This window comes from Toxorhynchites rutilus, chromosome 2 (assembly GCF_029784135.1).
Source record: "Toxorhynchites rutilus septentrionalis strain SRP chromosome 2, ASM2978413v1, whole genome shotgun sequence".
NCBI classification, from domain to species: domain Eukaryota; kingdom Metazoa; phylum Arthropoda; class Insecta; order Diptera; family Culicidae; genus Toxorhynchites; species Toxorhynchites rutilus.
In genome coordinates, this window is record NC_073745.1 from 117,794,995 (window position 1) to 117,816,075 (window position 21,081).

At 45.0% G+C, this 21,081-nt stretch overlaps 1 protein-coding gene across 3 annotated transcripts in view; it reads right to left on the reverse strand.

The window, feature by feature from the left end:
• The window catches only part of LOC129768406 (uncharacterized), a 103,595-nt gene that overhangs the window by 77,862 nt on the left and 4,652 nt on the right, over window positions 1–21,081 (reverse strand). For all 3 annotated transcript variants that reach the window (XR_008741672.1, XM_055770044.1, XM_055770046.1), the window contains exons 2-3: window positions 4,529–6,192; window positions 4,187–4,439 (exon numbers count right to left, since the gene is read on the reverse strand). Coding sequence is in view for 2 of the 3 variants with exons in the window: in XM_055770044.1 (XP_055626019.1) it covers window positions 4,187–4,439; window positions 4,529–6,182 (1,907 nt within the window). In the remaining variant the exon portion in view is untranslated. The remainder of the gene's footprint in view (window positions 1–4,186; window positions 4,440–4,528; window positions 6,193–21,081) is intronic.

Here is a 21,081-nt window from a genome sequence, read left to right on the forward strand (position 1 = left end):
GGCGAAAACAGTGAAGCAACTGCGCCCCGTTGTAAAAAACATCCTCAAGTACTTTGAGTGTGTTGGATACGCCGGTTCCGGTATCTATAAAATCCTTACACTTCTGGAGAAGAATGAGACGGTACTACGGAGACGGAGGGAAAGGTGCCTACATCCTTCCGGACCTTGGGCCGAGGTCGGAGCAACGAGCCAGATAGTGAAAAAATACTTATCGGAGATCGACATCATCATGCTGAGAACGTAAGTCAAGACCGGCCGTGTCGGAACAGCAAGCTGTGACCCAGCAATAAAGGCTGACAGTGGTGGAGAATGAAATTTTTCCCGAACGTCGCGGTCGACTGGCAGGGAACTAGCTACTTTACTACTTTACTACTGGCAGGGAACCAGCTTTTAGAACCCACTAAGGAGGTAAGTTCCGACATGAAGTACAGTATGCAAAAAAAAAGTTTATCCACTCTCCTACCAATTTACGGTTTTTTTTTGTCTTTCTGGTGAAAATCAGGCTAATTTGGCGAGTGTTCCTCCATGATTTATCAACTTATGTTAATTTATCACATGGCAATTGAAAATACGGCGTTTATATCTTCTCTTGAGATTTTATGTGATGAATTGAAGGTAAAAAAGAGTGAAGGTGAAAGGGTGGAAAATTATGCAAAAAAAAGTTTATCCATCCCCAAACGCATACTACGATTTTGGTGTGTTTTACAGAGTTTTAGCGTGTAACTTTCTCGAATGTAAACATTGAATCTAGTTGTCATTTAGTAGTCTTGAAGTTTTCGTGCGTGGTTCTATCTCACCAGCGCAAAGCGATCGGGGCGTCCTTCAAATACAACGAGCAGAATTGACGGAGCTATCGTGAAGAAGGCGAAGCTGGACCGGGGACTATCGGTTCCAAAAATTGCGAAACAGATCAAAAGCGAGTTTTTCAAACTTCCGAACAATCGTCTTCATAAGAAAGGTCTTAGGCGGAGAGTGGGACTTATGGTTGTCCGCAAAAATATTTAAACAAAGAGATTGAAGTAGGACCAGGACGACATTTCAAAGACCAGTGATGACCGGAATAAGATGATTTGGTCAAACGAGACGAAAGTAATGCTATTTGAGTCTGATGGTATCACAAGAAAATGACAGTGAACCGGTAGAAGTTTGAAAAAGGAGTGTTTGTGGCCTCCAGCCAAACATGGCGGTGGTGAGATACTTCACCAACATTGATTTTTCAATCAACTGAGCAAGACCTTGATTTTTTTTTCTGCAGGTAAAGTCATGGTGTGGAGATTTATGGCCACCCACGGCGTTGAAGAACATAAGTTCATCGATGGAATCATGACCAACGAGGCTTATTTGGTCATTTAGAAGCGGAAACTAGCAGCGTCTGCCCAAAAGTTGGGACGCAGATGTACGATGCAACAAGACGGAGATCTGAAGTACACCTCAAAGCTGGTTTCGCAGTGGTTCAAGAAAAGGCGTAGTAAGGTTATGGAGTGACCAGCACAGCTTCCCGACCTTAATCCTATCGAGCATCTCTGGTCAATTTCGAAATATTGAGCTCCAGGAGCAAAATGCAACAAGCATCCATCAATTGCGGTAGGTAATCTCAACTGAATGGGACAAAATCACCCCGGAAACAACTGCTAAGCTTGTTGAGAGATGGTGCCACGATGATACCACATGAATTGGCTTTGTTTTTACATAAATAATAATAAACTGAACAGCAATTAACTGTGTTTAAATTTTCTGGTGGTTTTTTTTTTGAAGCAATCTAAGTTTTCACTGGTGGCGGATAAACTTGTTTTGCATACTATACGTCTCCCACATGAAGTTCCAAAAAAGGTGCTTCTGTGACTAACCATCAGCGAAAAGGAGATTTCAAAGTCGCTCTTTTTCCGTTCTGGACTTGAGGTGAACGGGAAGATTTACAGCACAAAGCGCCTACCAGAAATTGACTTCTTCTTCCAAAAAACGGACGACGTATGGGGTGAGGATCTAAATTTGTCCCATTAAATTATCTTTTGAGGTTTTTTTTATTGCCATCCGAAAATTGTCCATTTTTTCAATGCAAGCGTCAAATGCAAACACTACTGTCTGCCACAGTTTTCGGCGGTTGTTACACACTGATTCAATCTCAACCTATTCAGAGAAATAATAAAATCCGGGGAAATCTGAAGGAGTTGAAGAAAGATTGTGGGAGGTGTCCCGGTTTGAAGTAAAAACCCAAGAACAAGCCATCAGCATCGTGGCGATGAATCAATCGACACTAGCCAAGGCGGCCAAATGCAAAATTGAAAACAAATCCAATGCTGGCATGGAACGACGCCAGCTTTTGGGAATGAGTTGCTGAATCCGCATCAACAATGGTCTCTCCGCACAAGAACTGGTCGGTTGCCAAGTCCCACGAATGATGACTTTTCATTACAAGTTTATTAGATAATTGTATCATTGTGCGCACACACACATGAAAGAACGAAGGAAAAGCTCATCTAGTCCAACGGTTTCTCAATTTTCTAGTATGGCATAAATATTTCAACCGATAGAATAATGGGAAAAGTTGGTGGGCACGGAATTGTATGTAACGAATCCCGCCCCAGTGGATGGGGAACCAAAGACCTTTTGAACTTCTGAGTGCGGAAACTATCGGAAAAGAAGCAACAAAATGAAAAAACTGGGACACCACAATATGTACACGAAATGTGAGCAATACGAGAAGTTCTGGATTGATGACAAGTTACGTAATCTTGGCAGAAGTTACGAAGGAGGAGCAGTCATCGTGGAAACATGATAAGAGCAACATAAGGAGTGAACTGAATGGTGTCGATCTACCTAATAATTGTGGTGCAGTGTAGTGTTCTTCACCTCTCGGAATATTTGCAGCGCTAACTCTCTACTCATCAACACACACAATCTACGCCGCACTGAGTGGCTCAGTGCGGATCAGTATGGGTGCAATTCTATCGGAAAAAGATAAAAATTGGTTTACTTTTCGTTTGCCTAGACACGGGAACGGCGCAAACATCCGCTGCGGCTCATCGTTGGTTACTCTTCTTGATCACTGTAATCCTCGGGAGATTGAATGCCCACAACCACTGCGTTGCGAGACAGAGAAAACCCAACAATTTCTTCACCACAAGAACCGAAACTAATCAATTTAATATGCACCGAATTGATTGCACACTGCTCGCGTTTCTGCTTCTCCTGCTGCAGCACCAGCTCCGTGTTATTAACGCTACTACTCCTCCGTCTTTGATCCAGGGCCACACAACACACAGACACACTAACCGCAATCACCACACAACCCACCACCCTCTTCTCCTCCTTTTGAGTGTGGGGGTCGGTTATATAAAATATAGCGCCCGTAGCAGCGCCAGTAGCAGCACACGAAGCATTAATCCTTCAGTGATTGATTTTTCACGCTTTCCCCGCGAGATAGCTACCAACAAGGCTATCCATTCGACACTAACCCACACACTCGGCAGCGGTAATTTATTGGTCGAAAGTGGCGACACACAAATCCCCTGCCCATCGACTATCGCTCCCTAGCACCGATGGAAAATATCCTTAAACGGAAAACCAGGAACGGAACATTTTTTCACTGCAAGCTCTGGCTGCTCCAAAAACTGCTGCTGCTGGTGCTCCGTTTCAAAATGGCTGAATCGATTGAGCACGCATACACACACAAACATCCCTTGCTCCGTACTGCGTGAAAAAGGTTCACTTCCTGCTGGAGTTTTATCCGCGAAAATACTCCTCCAGCTGTCAATTAGACGGAATTACATCACCCAGCGCGAGCAAATTTCAATATCCGGTACACTATCTAACTACAAATAACTTCTAGGACCTGGCTAATTGCACAAATTTTCAGCACAGAAAAAACTGCCAGGAAATTTTCCTCCACTACTTTCTCTCCCTGAAAAGCGGAATGGGGCTTACGAGACGACGGAAAAACGGAACCTTTCGCGAGCAGAACTGCGACACGATTGGGGAGAAAAATTTCTTCGCCAAGAACTCAGAATCCCGTGGCTGGCGTGGGACATGCGCACAAGGACCTGCCAAAAACCGTGTGTGCTCGGCACCCGAAGCCGAACCCGGGAACTCATACCCGTTGGTGCCGAGTGAGCACGTTGTCTACATGTTTATCACGCTTGTGTTCTGGAATGTTTACATTGCGAGGGGTCCCCCAATTGATACTTACTTGCACTCACGGTCCCGATGCCAAACGGCCAGCTGAACACGGCGTCCTTCTTCGTCACTCTCCTCGGCAGCCGGCGGATGCCCAAGCTCGAACACGAACCGATGGTCGAACAGTGGCTTGGATGAGTTCCGATGCACGGCCGTCCGCTGAAATCCTTGCTCGCCGGCCGGGTTGCTGGGGTTCACCAGGGCGACCTTAACGTAGGCATTTATCGTATTGCCACCGGCGCGTTGCAGATCCTTACAGCGAATGACTAAAAAAGAGAAAGAAAACCCCGTTTTAGCATCCGCCCATCTCACTAACTAGCACCCAAATGACGACGTCATACCATCCACCACTCACCATGAACGTGCAGCTTGTTTTGGTCCTTCTCCAGCTGGAGACTCACGTCGAGGGACCCCTTGACAACGGTGACCCGCGAACAGCGGGAGGTAGTCGACGAGGCGACGGAGCGTCGCTTCTCCAGCGAATCCTCGCTGAGTGCCGGCGAGAATGCCAGACATTTTCGGGTCTTATCGAAGGACAGCGCTTCCATGCCGGTAGGCGTTGAAGTTCCCTGCAGATCGATCGATCGGATGCTTGGGGTCATCTCTTCGATCGTACTCAGTGCGGCCGCCACCGTTGTCAGCTTCGTCGGGTGAGGTTCCGAGTCAGCGCAGTGAGTCCCAACTTCCGTTGGCGTTTCCATTTGGGCCAGCTGTTCGATTTTTGAGTGGTTGTAGTTGGCGGCGGCGGTTTTAGGAGTTTCAGGGCTAGCAATCCCATTCGAGAACGCACCAAATTCATTCAATGAGTGGGGTTTTTTGTCAAAGGGTTCTCTCTCGGGGGGGCCATCGGGTTTGTTTTTCCGACGAACCGCTCGCTGTCGTCGCAGATGGCACGCGTCCAACGGACTGGCCAGAACGAACCGGGACAGTGACTGTCGTAGAGATTTCGCACCTTTCACCGCCTCAGGCGTTTTAACCTCACGCTCGTTCACGTGAGTGGTCTCCTCTAGGATGATGGTGGTCTCGGCCTGTTCGATGAGTCTCGGCGGCAGCTGATCGATCAGGGTGTCTTTGTACAGATCCGAGGCCGGGTCATCGGCCGGAGTGTACGTGGGAGATGCCAGCTTGGCTTGCTTCGACTTGAGGCTGGAGCTGCGCTTCGGACGGGGCGTTATAATCTTGGTGTCCTTCTTGGCGCTCTCCAAAATTGCATCGATCATTTTGTCTAGCGTAATATCACCCATTTCGGACGAGTTGAGCGAGGGCTCGTCGTCGTGGAAGATTTGATTATTGTTGATTGTTTTGGAAGCGGCGCCCTGGCGCTTGAAGCTTATCTTGCTGAACCGCAGCTCGGAAAGGCGGGAGGAGAGGGGCGTTAGAGGGGGCTCGGGTTTGAGGTCCGACACAGGAGCAGGGACTACGAACGGTTTCGGCCGCTTCGCTGCCGGTGCTTGGTTCTCGTGGAAATAACGGCCGGGATTTTCGAAGTACGTCTCGGTTAGGCCGAGTCCACGTAGGGCAAGGAATGGGACATTCTTCACTCCACACGGGGAGTACTCGATGTCGAATGTTGGCAAGGTGGATGCGTACGGTTGATTGGCATCCTTTTTCACGGTTGGGACCGTTTCCACTGGCGACGTAGGGTAGCCGCGTTTACGGCTTTGTGGGGTCAACGACAAACGGTGTGGGGTTGTGTTTGGGGTTATGTTGCTCACATCTCGCAGAGCGGATGAGAAGGGTGAGCCCGAGGTTCGACCACCAACCAGATGGTGGGGGGTTGACGTCACGCATTGGTTTTCTTTGTCTGCGTTCGCGTGACGGTGCATGGTGGCCCCCAGGGAGCGTCTGGCTTTGGTTCGGCTCGCCGTGGGTACGGCTCTGTCGTTGAGTGCACCTAGCGATCTGCGAGCACGTGCAGTGCTGCCAGTCTGTCGTTGCTGCTGCTGGTGCCGTTGAACCGCGGCTGCTGTGCCACCTTCCGGGCGTTTTGTTACGGTCCACTTCAACATCTTGATGGTTCTAGAATGATAAACACGGAGGGAAAAGGTTATTAGCAATGATGACTACTTCCGAGCAGGAGAAACCGGCACGGAAATTAAAACTTCGATCGGTGGAATGTCTTAAATCTAGATAGCATTCGGATGAGTGCGCGACAAACGGGGACACAAATTTCATTTCGTAATTTTGTGTGACTGCGCTTTTAGTGGAGGGAGGGCGAGGCAAGCACTTCCTTCCTTCTTTTTCCGATGAGCGACCAAAGTGGATTGGCGTTCTCCCACGGTCACATAGCGCCCGAGGAAAGCAAAAGTATATCTACGAAACGTGATCTACACTCATAATTTCGCTTCCGTCGGCTCTGTATCAGGGACGAAGCATAGCAGCATAGCAGAGTTCGTGGGGTTAGGGTGGGGGAAGGCTAACCGCAGAGACTGGATGGTTAAGCGCACGGATGGGCGGAATAAGGCGAATGATGATTTCGATGATGTGCCACAGTAAAATATCCTGAGCATGGCGCTAACCGTTTGCTGGTTTTTGGCGCTGGTGTAAATGGCACTGCAGAAAGAATTGGGTGGGGGTGGCGGAGAGAGTACTTTATTATTCAGAACGTGAATTGTGAAGTGCCTTCTTCCATTGATTGTTATTGCGGTTATGTTTTTTGTTTCTTGGTTGGGTGTGAGAACAGCCAAAAATTTGCGATGATTGAAATGATTACAACGGAACTACAGGTTCGGACACGTGCGGTTGTGTTCAATTTTTGATGTCGAAGTCGAGGACCTTGAGTGGGAAAGAGTGGAAATTTGTGGGAAGGAAAATTTCGAGTTTTTTTAACCGTATTCGTTTGTCAGCTGTTGGCATGTGCCGCTATGTCAGAACCGGGAACATTTAACAACCCTGTCTCAAAAGTGATAGCGAAACTGTAGCAATCGTGTACCGTGTGTAGGTTATGTGCTGTTGAGGGAATTGTTGTGTTTTTTTCTTTCCTTCTCGATTCTAAAACGAATTGTTGTTGCAATATTTAAATGATTGCCAGCATGAGGTTTCCGGAGGGGGTTATAGAGTGCCCCCATGCATACGAACACCGAGCGCTAAGGTATAAGGTTAAGTAGGCACCGCTCGCGAGGTTAAGTATAGACACATAAATGTCAATATTTACTCCGAACGACGCATGCAAATCAACCGGTAGCGGCGACATTTCCCACCAGGTGGTCGCTCGATGGGATGCAAGGGCCTTATTGAGACATTTCGAACTCAACTCCTGATTGATTAAATTTCACGCGCCTTCAGCCATTCCCAACTTGTTGTGCCTTTATGCCGCCAGCATCACACGCGAAGCAAATGTGGATGACTGGCAGTTTTCCTCCATCGCCTTTCGGGTTCCATGCGGGCTGTCAAAGTGCAATGGACAAGGTAAACAAACTCAGCTGCTGTGAGAGGACACATTCAGAGCCAAGTCGCTAACCGTCTGGCCGTGCTGCAAGGGCTAATGCGTAGCAGGTGGCATGGGTTTATTATCGATTTTTTCCCTTCGGTCGGTTCGGTCCGTGCGAAGTGCCAGAGGATCTGTCAGAGTGAAGGTGGTGTGTTTTTTCTCAGTTGTTTTGTTTATCAAATTACAGGCAAGCAGGCGAACAGGCACGAGCGCAATGGCGCCGTTGGGTTGAAGTCAAGTATCTGCACCAGACAAGAGGCGAAACGAGGAGAACACAGGAAGACGGAAGAAGGACCTCTGTGACTCTGGAAGACAGTGAAGCAGTACGAAAACAAAGGTCGGAACAAGCGCAGAGCGAGGCAACAGCTTCTAATTGTTTATTTATTGCCGGCAATAAAAGTCGTTCGGTTTCGTTTAAATGAGTGTTTATTATCGATTACAAGCGAGAAGTGTGCTGGCCTCGCCTGCGAGACTTTGAGACTTTCGGGTGGATGGAATTGGAAGAATGTGTTTCTGCCTGCATGTGAGTGCCAACTGTCAGTGGATAACCTGTTTGCCACAAGTGACGACGCTAATCGGGCGTCCCAATTGTGGGCTTTTCAACACGTTCGTCACGTTACCCGAATGGGGCCTCTCATAACGGTTACTCATGAATTATTCTGGCCTGTTTAGTGTCGTACCCGGTTACGGTAGCGAGGAGTGGGAAGAATTTAAAATTTAAATGTTTTTGGTCAGCTGTTGTTGGTGTGTCCTTCGCGCGAGAGATATATGGTTTTTTTGCTGGCGTTCTTGGAACTTTTAGCTGTTTCCCAGCGAAAGGCTTACGATTCGCGCATTTTTATCCTGCGTGTTTTAAAAAATAGCGTGGGAAACAAATCTATCATCGCGAGGGACACTCGGATCACGTATTTCTCTAGCGGGAGGAAACCAGTAAATTGGATAATTACCCGTAATGGGTTCCGATTTCATAGATTTGATAACGATAGGTTGACCATGGTCTTGTTAGCGATACACGCAGGGGAAAATCACTCAAACTTGGTATAATTTCATTTTAATTCGATGTCCACGCAATGGTTGTGATTACGAAAGGAAGGAAATTCAATTTGTGAAAGGGCTGAACGAGCAGGCAGCTGTTCAATTGAACTATGAATAATGGAGCGGGCATCGATAGGGCGTCGGAATTACACTTCTCGAACCACGCGGGGATCGCCGATGCTCAATTCCGCTGTTTTTCCACTCATTTTTTCCGTAATGTCACCCCCTGAGAAAATGCTAATCGTCTCCGAAGACAAATAGCATTTTTAACGGTGCCGTGTGTCTTACCGTGGTGAGTGTATAAGATATCCCCCGTGGATTCGAGCAGGCGCCTCTTATCGACAACTCTAGATCTGCCGTTTTATTATTCCGTTTTGTTACTCGCGCTCACTTCCTCCACGGTGGCCACAGATGGCGCAATGTGGTTTACCGAAATCCGACTGCTCGTGCGGTTCCCTACGGCAGACAGCAGCGTAAATTGAATTAATGCCATATATTATTATACTTTTATGACGCTATCGCTAGGCTAGGATCGCACTCGGACGGTGAGCGGGCTGCGTTCCGCAGGAATGGTCCAATGGTTATTAATGCACGGTAACAACGGAACGTGACGCACTTGTCTGGCAACCCTTGTCGATTTCAATTGGATTTTTTTACAGTCTGCGATATCCGTTTTAAGGAAAACAACATCTTCAAATGAAAAAAATGTAAAAAAAGTATTCACCCAAATATACCCAAATGTGATTAGTGTCATTTTATTGTGTATTACGCCGTTCCTGTCAACTTGTCGAATGTAAACATTGCATACAATTGTTACTTCCTTGTCTGAAAGGTTACGTGATAAAAGTTGGCGTTGTTTTGTTTCAAAATGTCCAAAAACCTACAAACTTCTCTAAGTGTCCGAAAACTGATAATAGAACAACATGCCACCGACAAAAGCTACCGTGAAATTGCTGATTTCACCCGATTATGCAAAGATACGATTGCTAAAATAGTGACCTCCCAAAACCGCTGTCCGTTGCCATTCGCACCTAAACGGGGACCTTCCGACAGCCAAGCACGAACCAGGCGCCTTTGTCCGGAAGGAAACAATAACCCGTGGAACGACTCACCGGTGGCAGAGGAGGGAAAAAAACGGAAGCCCGGTACGCAAATGAATTTGAGCCTCCAGGCGCTCAATTTTTGCGATGTCGCCGGCGTCGTCGTCGAAGAAGAAGGAATCGAACAATGCCGGTTTGGTGAATTCGAGCGGCGAAACGAACTCACTCACTGGGGATTAAATCCATTCACAGCCGGAGCTGCCAAAAAGTGGAAAGATTCAACAGTACCGTAATTTAAATAAGGACATAAATACGCACACACACAACCAGACAAAAGAGAGCGAAGAAGAGCGAAAAAGAATCCAAGCGACAAAAATGCCATAGGCACGAGTAGTGAAAGACATAATAACAAAGGAAAATAGCCGGAGGATACTGTGTATGCCGTCGTACGACGGCTTGGTAAACCATAAAACGATTGCTGGTGTGTTCACCACCATTCACAGTTGTACGCGGGAAGTGCAACAGGGTTTTTAAATGCAAGCAATCTTGGACATGTAAATTTTCAGCTGATATCCCCGTGGTTCCTGTAGTCGATCGATTAACCTTGAAAGCAAAACAACCCCGAAAAAAAAATTAAAAAAAAAGTCTGGACCTTTATTCACGAAAGCCCGAAGAAGGACGAGAAAACGACAGCATTTATGAAATCTGTCAAAAACAATGGCTAACGAAACACCTCACCATAGTGCACCCTTTCATCTCTCTCTCTCTGTGTAGAGGTTTTTCATTATGGAAGTGAGCCTCAAGAACAAAAGGAGAACCACGGGATCCTCAACCCCAATTGCCTAACCTCTTGACTTCGCCACTCCTTTGCCGTTCATCGGAATGTTGCGGGTTGTCGAGCGAGTCGTTCCTTGGTGTGGAGAGTGCTTTAGTTTCACGCCAATCTTGATGCGTTTAGAACAAAAGCCCTCCAGTGATGGTCCCGCCGGGTATTCCTCTCGAAATACTCACCACCGTTGGGGCACTGTGATTTGTTTTCTTTTGACACATTTCTCGCAGATGTTCCAGATCCGAATGAAGCAACGGAGTTTGTTTATCTAAGATTCTGATCCAATTTCGGGTCGTCTGCAGCACCCCTCGCTTCCATCGGCAGGAAAGAGGAATCACTCTGCCTTAGCTCTAGTTGAACACCTTTTCTCCAAGCTTTGAAGCCAGAAAGGTGTGCTCTTTTTATTTTTCTTAGCGAGCAAAAGGTGCGCTGTAGCAGCTTCACAGTTGCAATTGCCCCGGCAAAAGTGTGGATAACAAGAGCAAAAATTGATTACGCATGAATGGAGAAAAGGATGCTGAATCCTTGGTGCTGCTTGATTTGCTTGCTTTTCCGTTGTGCGCGATAATTGCGCCCGATTGAGCGGAATTCATTTAGAAGCAAATAGAACGGCGGCGGCGCGCAAATCTTTAAATCCAATTAAAGTGGGACCCGGCCCGGGCTGGTATTGATGACGACGACGATGAGAACCGATCCGAATGAAGCTCAAGCCTCCGCTTCTCATCACTGGAACCACTTGAGATCCCAAACAAAAGAAGATATATTTGCACATCCTCGAGGAGAGGCGAATGGCAATAATGGGTAAAAAGGATCGCATTACGTTTTAAGGATGCGCACAGAGCGAAAGCATGATTTTTGCATGATGAAGCGAACCCAACCCGGTAGCGATATATCAATATTATTGTCAGATGAATGAAGCGTTTGAGTGTGGAAATAAGAGCTGAGACTTGGAAAATCGATACTGGGATTTGAATTATGAGACGCGCTCGCGAATCGATGAGCATGGAAGTCATTCAAGGACGAGTTCAAAAGAGCCGTTCAAGTACGATATTGTTATAAAATAATATTTTTGGAATAATTCAGATAGGGTTTTTATAATAATCTGCCAACACTGCTTGTCAAAAACCATAGACATTTATTTTTGACAAACGAAAATAAAACTTATTTTAGGACATTTTCGATGTGACCACCCCTTTTTTCGATAACGCGTTTCAAAATTCTTCATGCACAACTCTAACATTACGACTTCGATGCTGTTGTAAATCCGAGTTATTTCATCCTTAAGTTCCTCCAAATTTTGTGGCTTATCAACATAGCAACGGTCCTTCACGTATACCCAGAGGAAGTAATCGAAGACGAGAAATGTTGAAATTCCCTACCATAAGAGGACAAAGTTTCATTAAGGCTTCGGTTGCTCGAGTAATACGATTTCACTAAAAATACATGTTCTTGTAAATTGTACATCTTGACACTAAAAACCATCCGATCGGACTGAACGAGTAGCCGAATATTGTCGTCCCGAAGTGGGGAATGCAGTGCAATGCGAAGCAAAAAAAATGTTATAAGAAGCTATTGTATTTTTTTGTGTGAACGTTTAATTTGAAAGATCCTGCATTTTTAACCCTTTGCGGTCGTGTGTCTGCTCTCAGCCACCACAGCAAAGAAGTATACTAATGTTGTACTGTATGCAACAATAATTTAACAATCATAAAACGCTTCACATTGAATGCAAATAATTACGACATCATAATTTACCAATGCAAATATTTCACGCCTGCTACACCACCCTGATTTGTATTCATTGGTTTTGTCGTGTGAACACGCACGTGGTCCAAGGTTGCCAGGCGATTTTCACAAAATACCTTCACTAACAAACCTATCGAATGAAAATTTAAATTTAGTTACAAAATTTCCAATTTTGTTTGATATATCATATATTGTTTATTTTAGTTCAATGCGTATTATTAAAATCCATCTTGATGTGTTTGTATTAATTGCAATAAATTGGAACACAATACATGTACAAAAAGGGGTTTTAGACAGCGTTGAGAGTGACTGCGCATATTATGAAGCTTTTAAAAACTGCATGCACGCACAAATTAAAAATTACCATAATAAACTTTTGATTGAGTAAATAAAAATTGATATGAGGCACTGGAAGAAAAAGTAGTGGAATGTGAACTCAGAAAAATGTATCATTTGTTTAGCTTCCAGTTTAGACATTCGAATGATGTTTTTTTTTTATTCTTGGAAGAATTTCTCATTTTAATTTTTTTTTACTAAATTTAATATCACACAATAATTCAAAGCGAGGACATTTTATCGTATCAAGCATTCCTCTTCTAGACTTTTTACTCATTAGAATTTGCGTTGATGGAATTGAAAGCTTCGTCTTCCGATTTGTGGGGCGAAAATTATAAAAGATTTTCAGGTGGAACACATTCAAAAATTCATTTCAATAAAAAATATAAATGAAAATTATTTTTTCCGTTTCAAATTTTTTCCGCAATGACACGGCAATCCATTAGTGAGTGTGGCATGCTTTCCGAGCCGTCACGAACGGTATACCCATTGAATACCGCTCTTTATGTACGAGAGTATCAAAATCGGCGCCTGTTGCCCATGATCCTGTCCTGTCCTAGAATCCACCAAACCGAGACCAATTGAGTCTTTTTGGACCCTTACCAAATCATATTTGAGAAAACATTTGAAACCTGTAGATTACATACCAAACATCGCAAAAGGCGGGATAAAAGCGATCAAGATCATCGCAAATCACTCTGCGCTGAAGCTGGCGGCAGGCTTCGAATGCAAATTCGATAATTGTGGAAAACGATTGACTGGAATATAATCTTATATTGAAGCACTGTAATAGATGACTATAGAGAAAATTCAAGTGGAGTAAAAATTGCGTTTGCTATTAAGTTGTGTTTATATCGTTCATTTTAAATTGAGCTTAGACATTACTAAACACCCTATAAGAAGTCGGGCCAAACCCGCCGGTTTGAGGAAAATCTTGAGGTGTCTTATTCCCGAGATGATGTTCACACACGAGCAGGAAGCGTCCTGTTAATCCAAATGGAAATTCGCGCACGCAATTTATGTACTCTTCCCTCCCGCCTAAAATGAGTAACTGCAGTATGTGAGCTGAAACGGTCACGATTTTACGGCAATATCGTGCTTTTTCAGCCGAAGAATAACAACTGTTCCGGTATCATCCCGAAGGTCCGAGAATTGCGTGCCAAAAAGGAAAGAGCAAGGAAAGGCGAAGAAAAGATAAATAGAGGGAAATTTATCACTTGTGATTGTTTGGGTAGCAGTTGACGGAGGGTGAATTTCACCTTCCAGCTGTGCCCAGTCTTGGCAGACAATCCGTCTCGAATATTGGTGATATTTGCCTCATTCAGAAAATCTTTCCCGAGAAATTTTTCCAATCCAAACCCTAATTTATTTGATTGGTTCCGAGCAGCAGATATGTTATGGTCTTCCGAGTGACCTCGAGCGTCCACAAAAGAGACAGAGAGGATGCTGTGTAAGAATCTATCAACCGTCGGACAATTCGCGAGTGTATTCTGGATCGAGGGCAATGAGTAAACACCACCGGGTGAGGAAGAAATTGCAAAGGTACATACATACCATTCGTTGCGTAAAAAGCAGCTGCTGCTTCTTATATCCTTGAACACACGAAAGGAGCACAGAGAGAGTGAGCGGCTGCCAGGAGTAGTGGCGGTAGCAGGCAGTAAAGGTACTGTCGTTTTTTTCCGCTTCCTTCTCGCTTGCGAAAAACCAGCTGAGGAAAGGATCCGGAGCGCCGGGAGAAGGTGAAGTAGAGCAGTTTTCTTCGAAATTAAAAATTGCAGTGCCCATTCAGTTTAGCGAAGCCACGGAAATCTCGTTAGCTGCAGGTAAGGGGCTGGGGAGGGAGAAACAAAAATTGCAACACGGAAGTGATCCGCTTTCCCACAGATTATTTGTAGACGTTTCACGCCTGTTCGATGAATAGACATAATTTGAGGCAGATTTAGAGCAAGAAGTTGGAAAGAAATGGGGCAAATTGGAAACAAAAATATGGCAGCGGTATAACAATTGGCACTAAATTGCTGTTGTTTGGTCCTGAGACAAGGGTTCTGGGAGAAAGTGTCAGCGAGATTGCAGGGACTGATAACACCATTTCAAACGTATCTATTCAGCTCGTTGCAATGCGCTTTGGCGCAACTTCTTCCGTTACGCGTCCAGGTTTAATGAACACATGGATCCTGTTCACGGCGATGCTACAGTGCAACCTTAAACAGGTTTTCGCGACAGACAATAGCAAATTTGCGAAATCATCTAAGGAAAAAAGTAAGGAATATCCTGCCTAAAAGTGAATATATCATATTACAAAGCAAGCTGCTCGCAGCGGACCCCATCTGGCAAAAATGCCTCCGTCGGAAGGTCCGTCGCGTTTCGCGATAAGCTAAGCGAAACGGCAGGATTCTTTTGTCGTGCACGAAGTCTCGGCTGATTTATGAGAAGCGACCGCTAGGACCAACGACCAATCGGCGCTGCCGGTCGAAGATTCCGGTTTCCCACCGAACAAATGCATGAATTTGCAATGTTGTCGAACCCTTGGTGGAATTGGAAACATATTACACTGCCATTAGCTGTGGATAGGAGCGCTGATTTTTTTTTCCAGCGCTAGTGATCGACAAGATATCGCAACCACCGCTTGTGTTCAGCGAAGCTGGAACCTGTTTTTCCAACCACCAACCGGGAGGGAGCAGCATCATCTAGCAGATCTTATCGGGTAGCGACCATCAATGGCGCAGGGGAAACTAATTCCAATGATCAATGGATATTCCTAATTATTCAGGCAATCCTTCAGCTTGAACCCAAGCAACCTCTCACGAAACCTCCAAGAGAGAGGTTTCGTGACTACCGTGCGTAGTTTTTGCAGTCAAGCATCTTCTGACAACGGAAAATCATAGAGATGAAAAAAACTAGTGTCATCTTCGTTTTTTATATTACAAGAAAAAAACCCAGCCTAATCCTTTACCCCCGGTGTGTCATCCCGAGAGGCTTGATGAAAATTTATTTTATTATAATTAGTTTCGAATGCAAATCAGATACCGACTTATGCAGGATCGCGAGACGTCCCGCAGCGGCTGACATTTGACGAAATAGAGCGAAAAAAAATTAACATCCCAGAAAAATTACCCCGTCAGATTTCCCATGAAATAAAAAAAACTTGTGCGCACTTCCTAGAGAAACTGTCACACGACGAGAGCTCTTGACATTTGAATATTTTCATCGTGTCATTGCAAGATGAAAAAACACTGTCAATGGCATGTAAAGGCAATCAAGCCGGAAGTGTTGCAAGAGTTAATATTTTTTTGTTTCGTTAAATTACATCACCGGTTCTGTTGAAAAAAAAGACACCCAGAAAGGAAAAAAACGCCATAGCTAATGCCGTAATGGGACTTAATGCATCGGGATTTTATTCCTCGTAACATCTTTTCTTGGACACGGAAAAAACCTGGGAAGACACCACTAGTGGCTCATCCTAGGGCACACACATAGCAATAAATTCTAGACAATAGCATCGAACAATGACGGAACCAGAGGAACCAATTTTTTTACGGCCATCGATAATTACTAGAGTTGCGCGCACAGGAGGGCACGACATTCATTTAGCGAACTTTAGTGTGTGTCTCTGGAAGTGAAAGTTCCAAAAAGGTGGCACCCCATGGGATTTGCTTACCCCTGTGTGCGACTGTAACTGTGGGACATTTTTGAAAAAAAGCCGAAAATTTACGACTTCCTGGTCGGTGTGTTGCCAAACAAACGCTGGTTTGGTGTTTTGGGTGAAAATCAGTGCTCGGTTCACATCGATCGACAGTTGGTGTCAAGAAATTGTCAACGAGCTAATTTGAATTACAAATTTTACAAATCGGAATCAAACTCAATTTATGAGGATTAGCTAAACTGTCAAGCGGTAATCGACGCGCGGAAGGGTTAGGCAGCTCAAACCAGTATTCAAAAATGGATTGATGTATCTGGGAATGCGATACATTTATTTTGATACCTCGAGGATATCGATCGCTTTGTAACTGTTCGCTGCACCCTTCCTGCCCAGGATAGGTCTCAGCATAGCAGGAAAATATTTAGATAATTTTATCCGTATCATGTTCAATTAATTAAAAACAACATTTTCTAACACCGATCCGGGCGCTGCGCTGGTCGTATCGAATCGAACCGAAGGCAGCGTTCTGAAGGAAGGCTGAGGGAAATCATTTTTCTTGACACGTTCATGTCACGTCACTCACCGGAAGGCAAGCGGGAAAAAGCGGGAACAACCGAGACGACTGTTTTGATTTCCCCCGGACTTGGCAAGTAATCGTCCGAGAACGAGAGTGAAATGATCTAGTTTATGCTTTACGACAGGAGAAGAAGGGGCCCATCATCCGACCCCGGGTAATGCAGTGAGTGTGAAAGGAAGGAAGGAAGGGAGAAATTTTCGCCAGCCAGACTGTCCCGTTTGGAAAGACGAGCTCGAACCGCCGGGGAAAGCAAACCCAAAGGCGGTTGTCGCTGCTTGCTTGCGGAAGAAGGGCATTCAAGAAGACACTGTGGCTTCGGATATGTGTGTCAGGATGGGAATGTGTGCGTGTGAATATCCCGAACACGAATGCGTTGAAGGATTTCCCACGTTTTGTTCGTTGTTTTTTTTGGGCTCCTGAGCAGGAGTGTAATGATGACGAGGCATGTTAAGAGGACTGTTGCTGATTGGGATGTGCTACGGGAACCCTTTCTCCAACAGGAGCAATTGCGTCGCAATTGCCCGGTCTTGTGGCGAAATTGCATTCGATACAATTTGGCATGGATGTGGTGCAATTTCATGTTCATTGGCAGATCAATTCAGTTGACTTGTTGTTAAATTTGTATTTATTTATCGTTAAATTTGTATTTATTTACCTAACGCGGGTTGATGATTGATGGTGCGAATATCTCAAATCAATCCCTTTGCTTTCGATGGCAGCTATCGGCAATAAATGTCATACAGTATTATTCACTTCCGGACAGTTCGCGTAAATGATCAATTACTTAAGTGTGACCCTTCAAATACATCCTAAGAAAACATGACACATTACATCCCAAAGGTCATCAAATTACACGCAAATGACCACCACAAACAACGTCGCGATATCCCAATGACCCCTTCTAATCCCGCGGGTGCCCATCCTTACACCGCGCTATTCTCCCGAAGAAAGGCGCGCGAACCTCCTATGAAGCCTCCACTTACAAAAGGTCATAATCATTTATTGCGGCCGTGAAATGAAACCATCGCTAATCCACTTGATGCGAACCGCGCGCGCGCGTTCCTCATCCGCGGTAACCTCATCCCATTTCTTTGACCTTCGGTGCGCGAAGGGTCCCGCGTGGAGTGTTCACACCTCTACGCAAACATCTCGGATACCGCGGCACAGTCTGAGGATGCAGGCTGATCGCTTACAAGTGCCATTAGAAAGGTGGCGATCGAGTCGCGACTTCGCGAGTGCGTTACGGTTGATTTCCTTACCGCGTGCGCTCTCTCTCTCTCTCTTCCTCGCGTTGTAATCCTCTAGGAGGACCATCGTCCTGGAGATACGGAGATACCACCAGTAGCGTGAACCATCCGGTGTTTGTTTAGGGTGGCGAGCGACACGAAGAACAAATACTGAATAGAGGTCCGATTGCTATCTTTGCGTGCAGGTCGTTTCTTTTTTTGAAGTAGCCCCGGTCCAACAAAGGAGGGAAAATTTAAGGGTTTATTATATTTCTCTAGAGGGATGACCCTAAAAAATAATAATTCGTTACATTAATGGCTTCTTGTGCCGACACGATGTTCCCGTTTCGGGATTGGCACGGCTAAGAGGTTAAAATTATGGTTGTCTTAGGCTGAAGAATGAATGAAACGTACAGAAGGAAGCAAACGTTCTGTTTGCCAAGCAAATTTCAATCCGACTAATGACCGATAATGCTTTTATTGTGTTCCCTTTCTAGTTTGGTCTGCTCATAGCCATGAACAACTTCGCAAATCGTAAGATTTTTTACCGCCCAAAAATCAGACCGAAGCACTTGTGAAAATTTATAGCTATTTAAATTGAGTCGCACAGCATCTCATCCTAATTCCCCACCAAGGAGATAGTCCGCGTTTCCTTTCTCCATGAGATACATTCTAAAGGTCATAAATTTTAACTGTCCCGGATCTTTCGGTGTTTGTGTGGCTGTGTTCCTCTATTATGACAATAACTGCGAACGCATTGAACGGAAGGGTACGGCTCATTGCGATAAGACATTCGTGCTTTCCTTTCGGAGATGAACCAAAATGAGGGCAACTGTAACGCATTGGTGCATCTTTCGTTGTCCGTGGACCATTTTTTTGTCCCGCCTGGAAAAGGGTTACACTGCTCTGTTTATTCAAATATTATAATTTCTATTTAATCACTGCCGAAACATGGAACCTATGTGTTCGGTTGCTTCTCTGGGTAACCTTTATCCTTTTTTGGGACGCCAGCATTGGTTCCTCGAGAGCATCAGAGTATTATTGGATTTCTTAAGCATTCATTTGGTGCACTAGTTTTTGTTTGTACCTGAAGAGCTGACGCGAAGGAAAATTTATTGCTAATAAATTATACTCAATGTTTAGAAACAACACGTACACTCTACTCCGGTGCTCATCCGGCTCTAATGATGCTCTTCCACGTGAGAAACGCCTCATTGTTCCGAGCTTCTTATTTAGTTGTGTTTGCATCACTCTGAATATTTTCGTCGAGCGGTCAGTGCAACTGACAACACTGTCTTTGGTGGGTTGTTTCAGCTGTCAAACGAACGCGCGGCCCTTGTTTGTTTTGCGATGCCACGTGGAATTCGCGTTGACGACATTAAGCTTCGTTTACCGAGTTTGAATGTCGCTACTAGACACTGTAAATTTGTCATCGCAGATTGCGCGATGCGCAACCGTTGTTTACTTTGCGATGCCACGCGGAATAGGGTAACCGATAAAGTTTATCGCGTTGAGTAAATAGGTAGCAATTACCTCAAAACGTTCCGAAAAAAATATTCACAACGTGTGCGGGTAAATCCTAATCGCTCCCATAATCCCTGTGTCTGGCTACTCGTAAAGAGGCAACAATTTTTGTGGCAGAGCACTTCTCTCGTTACACTACCCAAATGATAATGATTAAGGAATTAACTCTTTAACTCATAATTTATCGCACACCAGCGCAGGCCATTTGCGTCCCTTCTGCTAGTCGCGCGCACGCCATTGTTCGCTAACGGTTAACGTCAGCAGACGAAATGTCACTTTCGTGTCAGCGTCAACCGAATTCACCCTCTTGCTTATGAGAACACCCAAACCCCCCTGTACACAATCGAGACCCGATTGTTGCCAAAATGTACCGTGTAATGAGGAGGAGTGTTTATGTTTTGCTGCCGCTTTTCGCACTTCGGTCGCAAATTTTTAATAGTAAATTATAAATAATAGCCAACTTGCCACCGCCAGCATGCAAAAATTCTGAACAGAAGAAATCCCGCAGAAGAAAGGGGTGTAATTTTAGATTTGTTTTACATTGGAAAGCTCGTAAAAGGGTTGCAATATGCATTGGCTTTGACGTTTAACTGACATTTAGTGCTTGTTTGCGCACCCAATGCTCCGGGTTCGATTGATGGTTGGTTTCAGTATCAAACCGCGCACTCTCTTCCTCACTTCAATCAATGGATGAAATATCGAATTTCGCCTTTTCACTAGCTCAAAACATAAATGGAGGCTTATTCAGCGCGCATGAATTTAATTATTGATTCCGGCCCAAAAGTTGCATATTGCTTATTTATTTACTAAAGGTAACTTTTGTTCCCGCCAGAATGAATAACTGACTCGGGTTCGAATGTGAAAGCGAAGGATTCGAAATATGGGTGCGAACATTATAGGGTGAACCGACTTTCGAGCTATACCCAGCCCGAAAGGAAGGCGTTCGAGCTAATTATTGAATTTCCCAAGGTTCGCATAAATTAAGTTCGAGTTGGTTCGGAGAAAATTGCCTTACTCAACAAACCCGCTTTCAGAGGATTGTCATTTGTTACACATGCCTAACCTCAAAACCTAATTACGACCATTGTCTTTCCTTGCTACCGCAGGATTTACCAAGCGGCTGTATAATGTGGAGTAATTTTTCGCTTTTTGTTCCTTCGTCGTTTCTCCTTGGCACACCAAAGGATCAGAACCAGAGCCTTGACAGTGCGAAATCAGAGAACCGAAAACGAAAATCGATTGGACTGGTTTTGGTTTCGGGTCGATGTTGTTGAACCAGCCAACAAATTGGAAGTTTTTACAAAATAGAGTTAGCTTATCGGGTGTAGAACACGACCGAACACTCCTAATCCCTTGCGATTGCCCGAGAAACTTGGTAAAATAAGTTTCCTTAACCCATGAACACAACTCAGTTGTTCGAATTCGAGAGGTGAGACATCGTTCAAACTCGTTTTTGTGTCCGTTGTTTGCATTTGTGATCAATTTGAACGGCGGCAAGAGGCGTTCAAGCGTTTCGTCCGGTCGT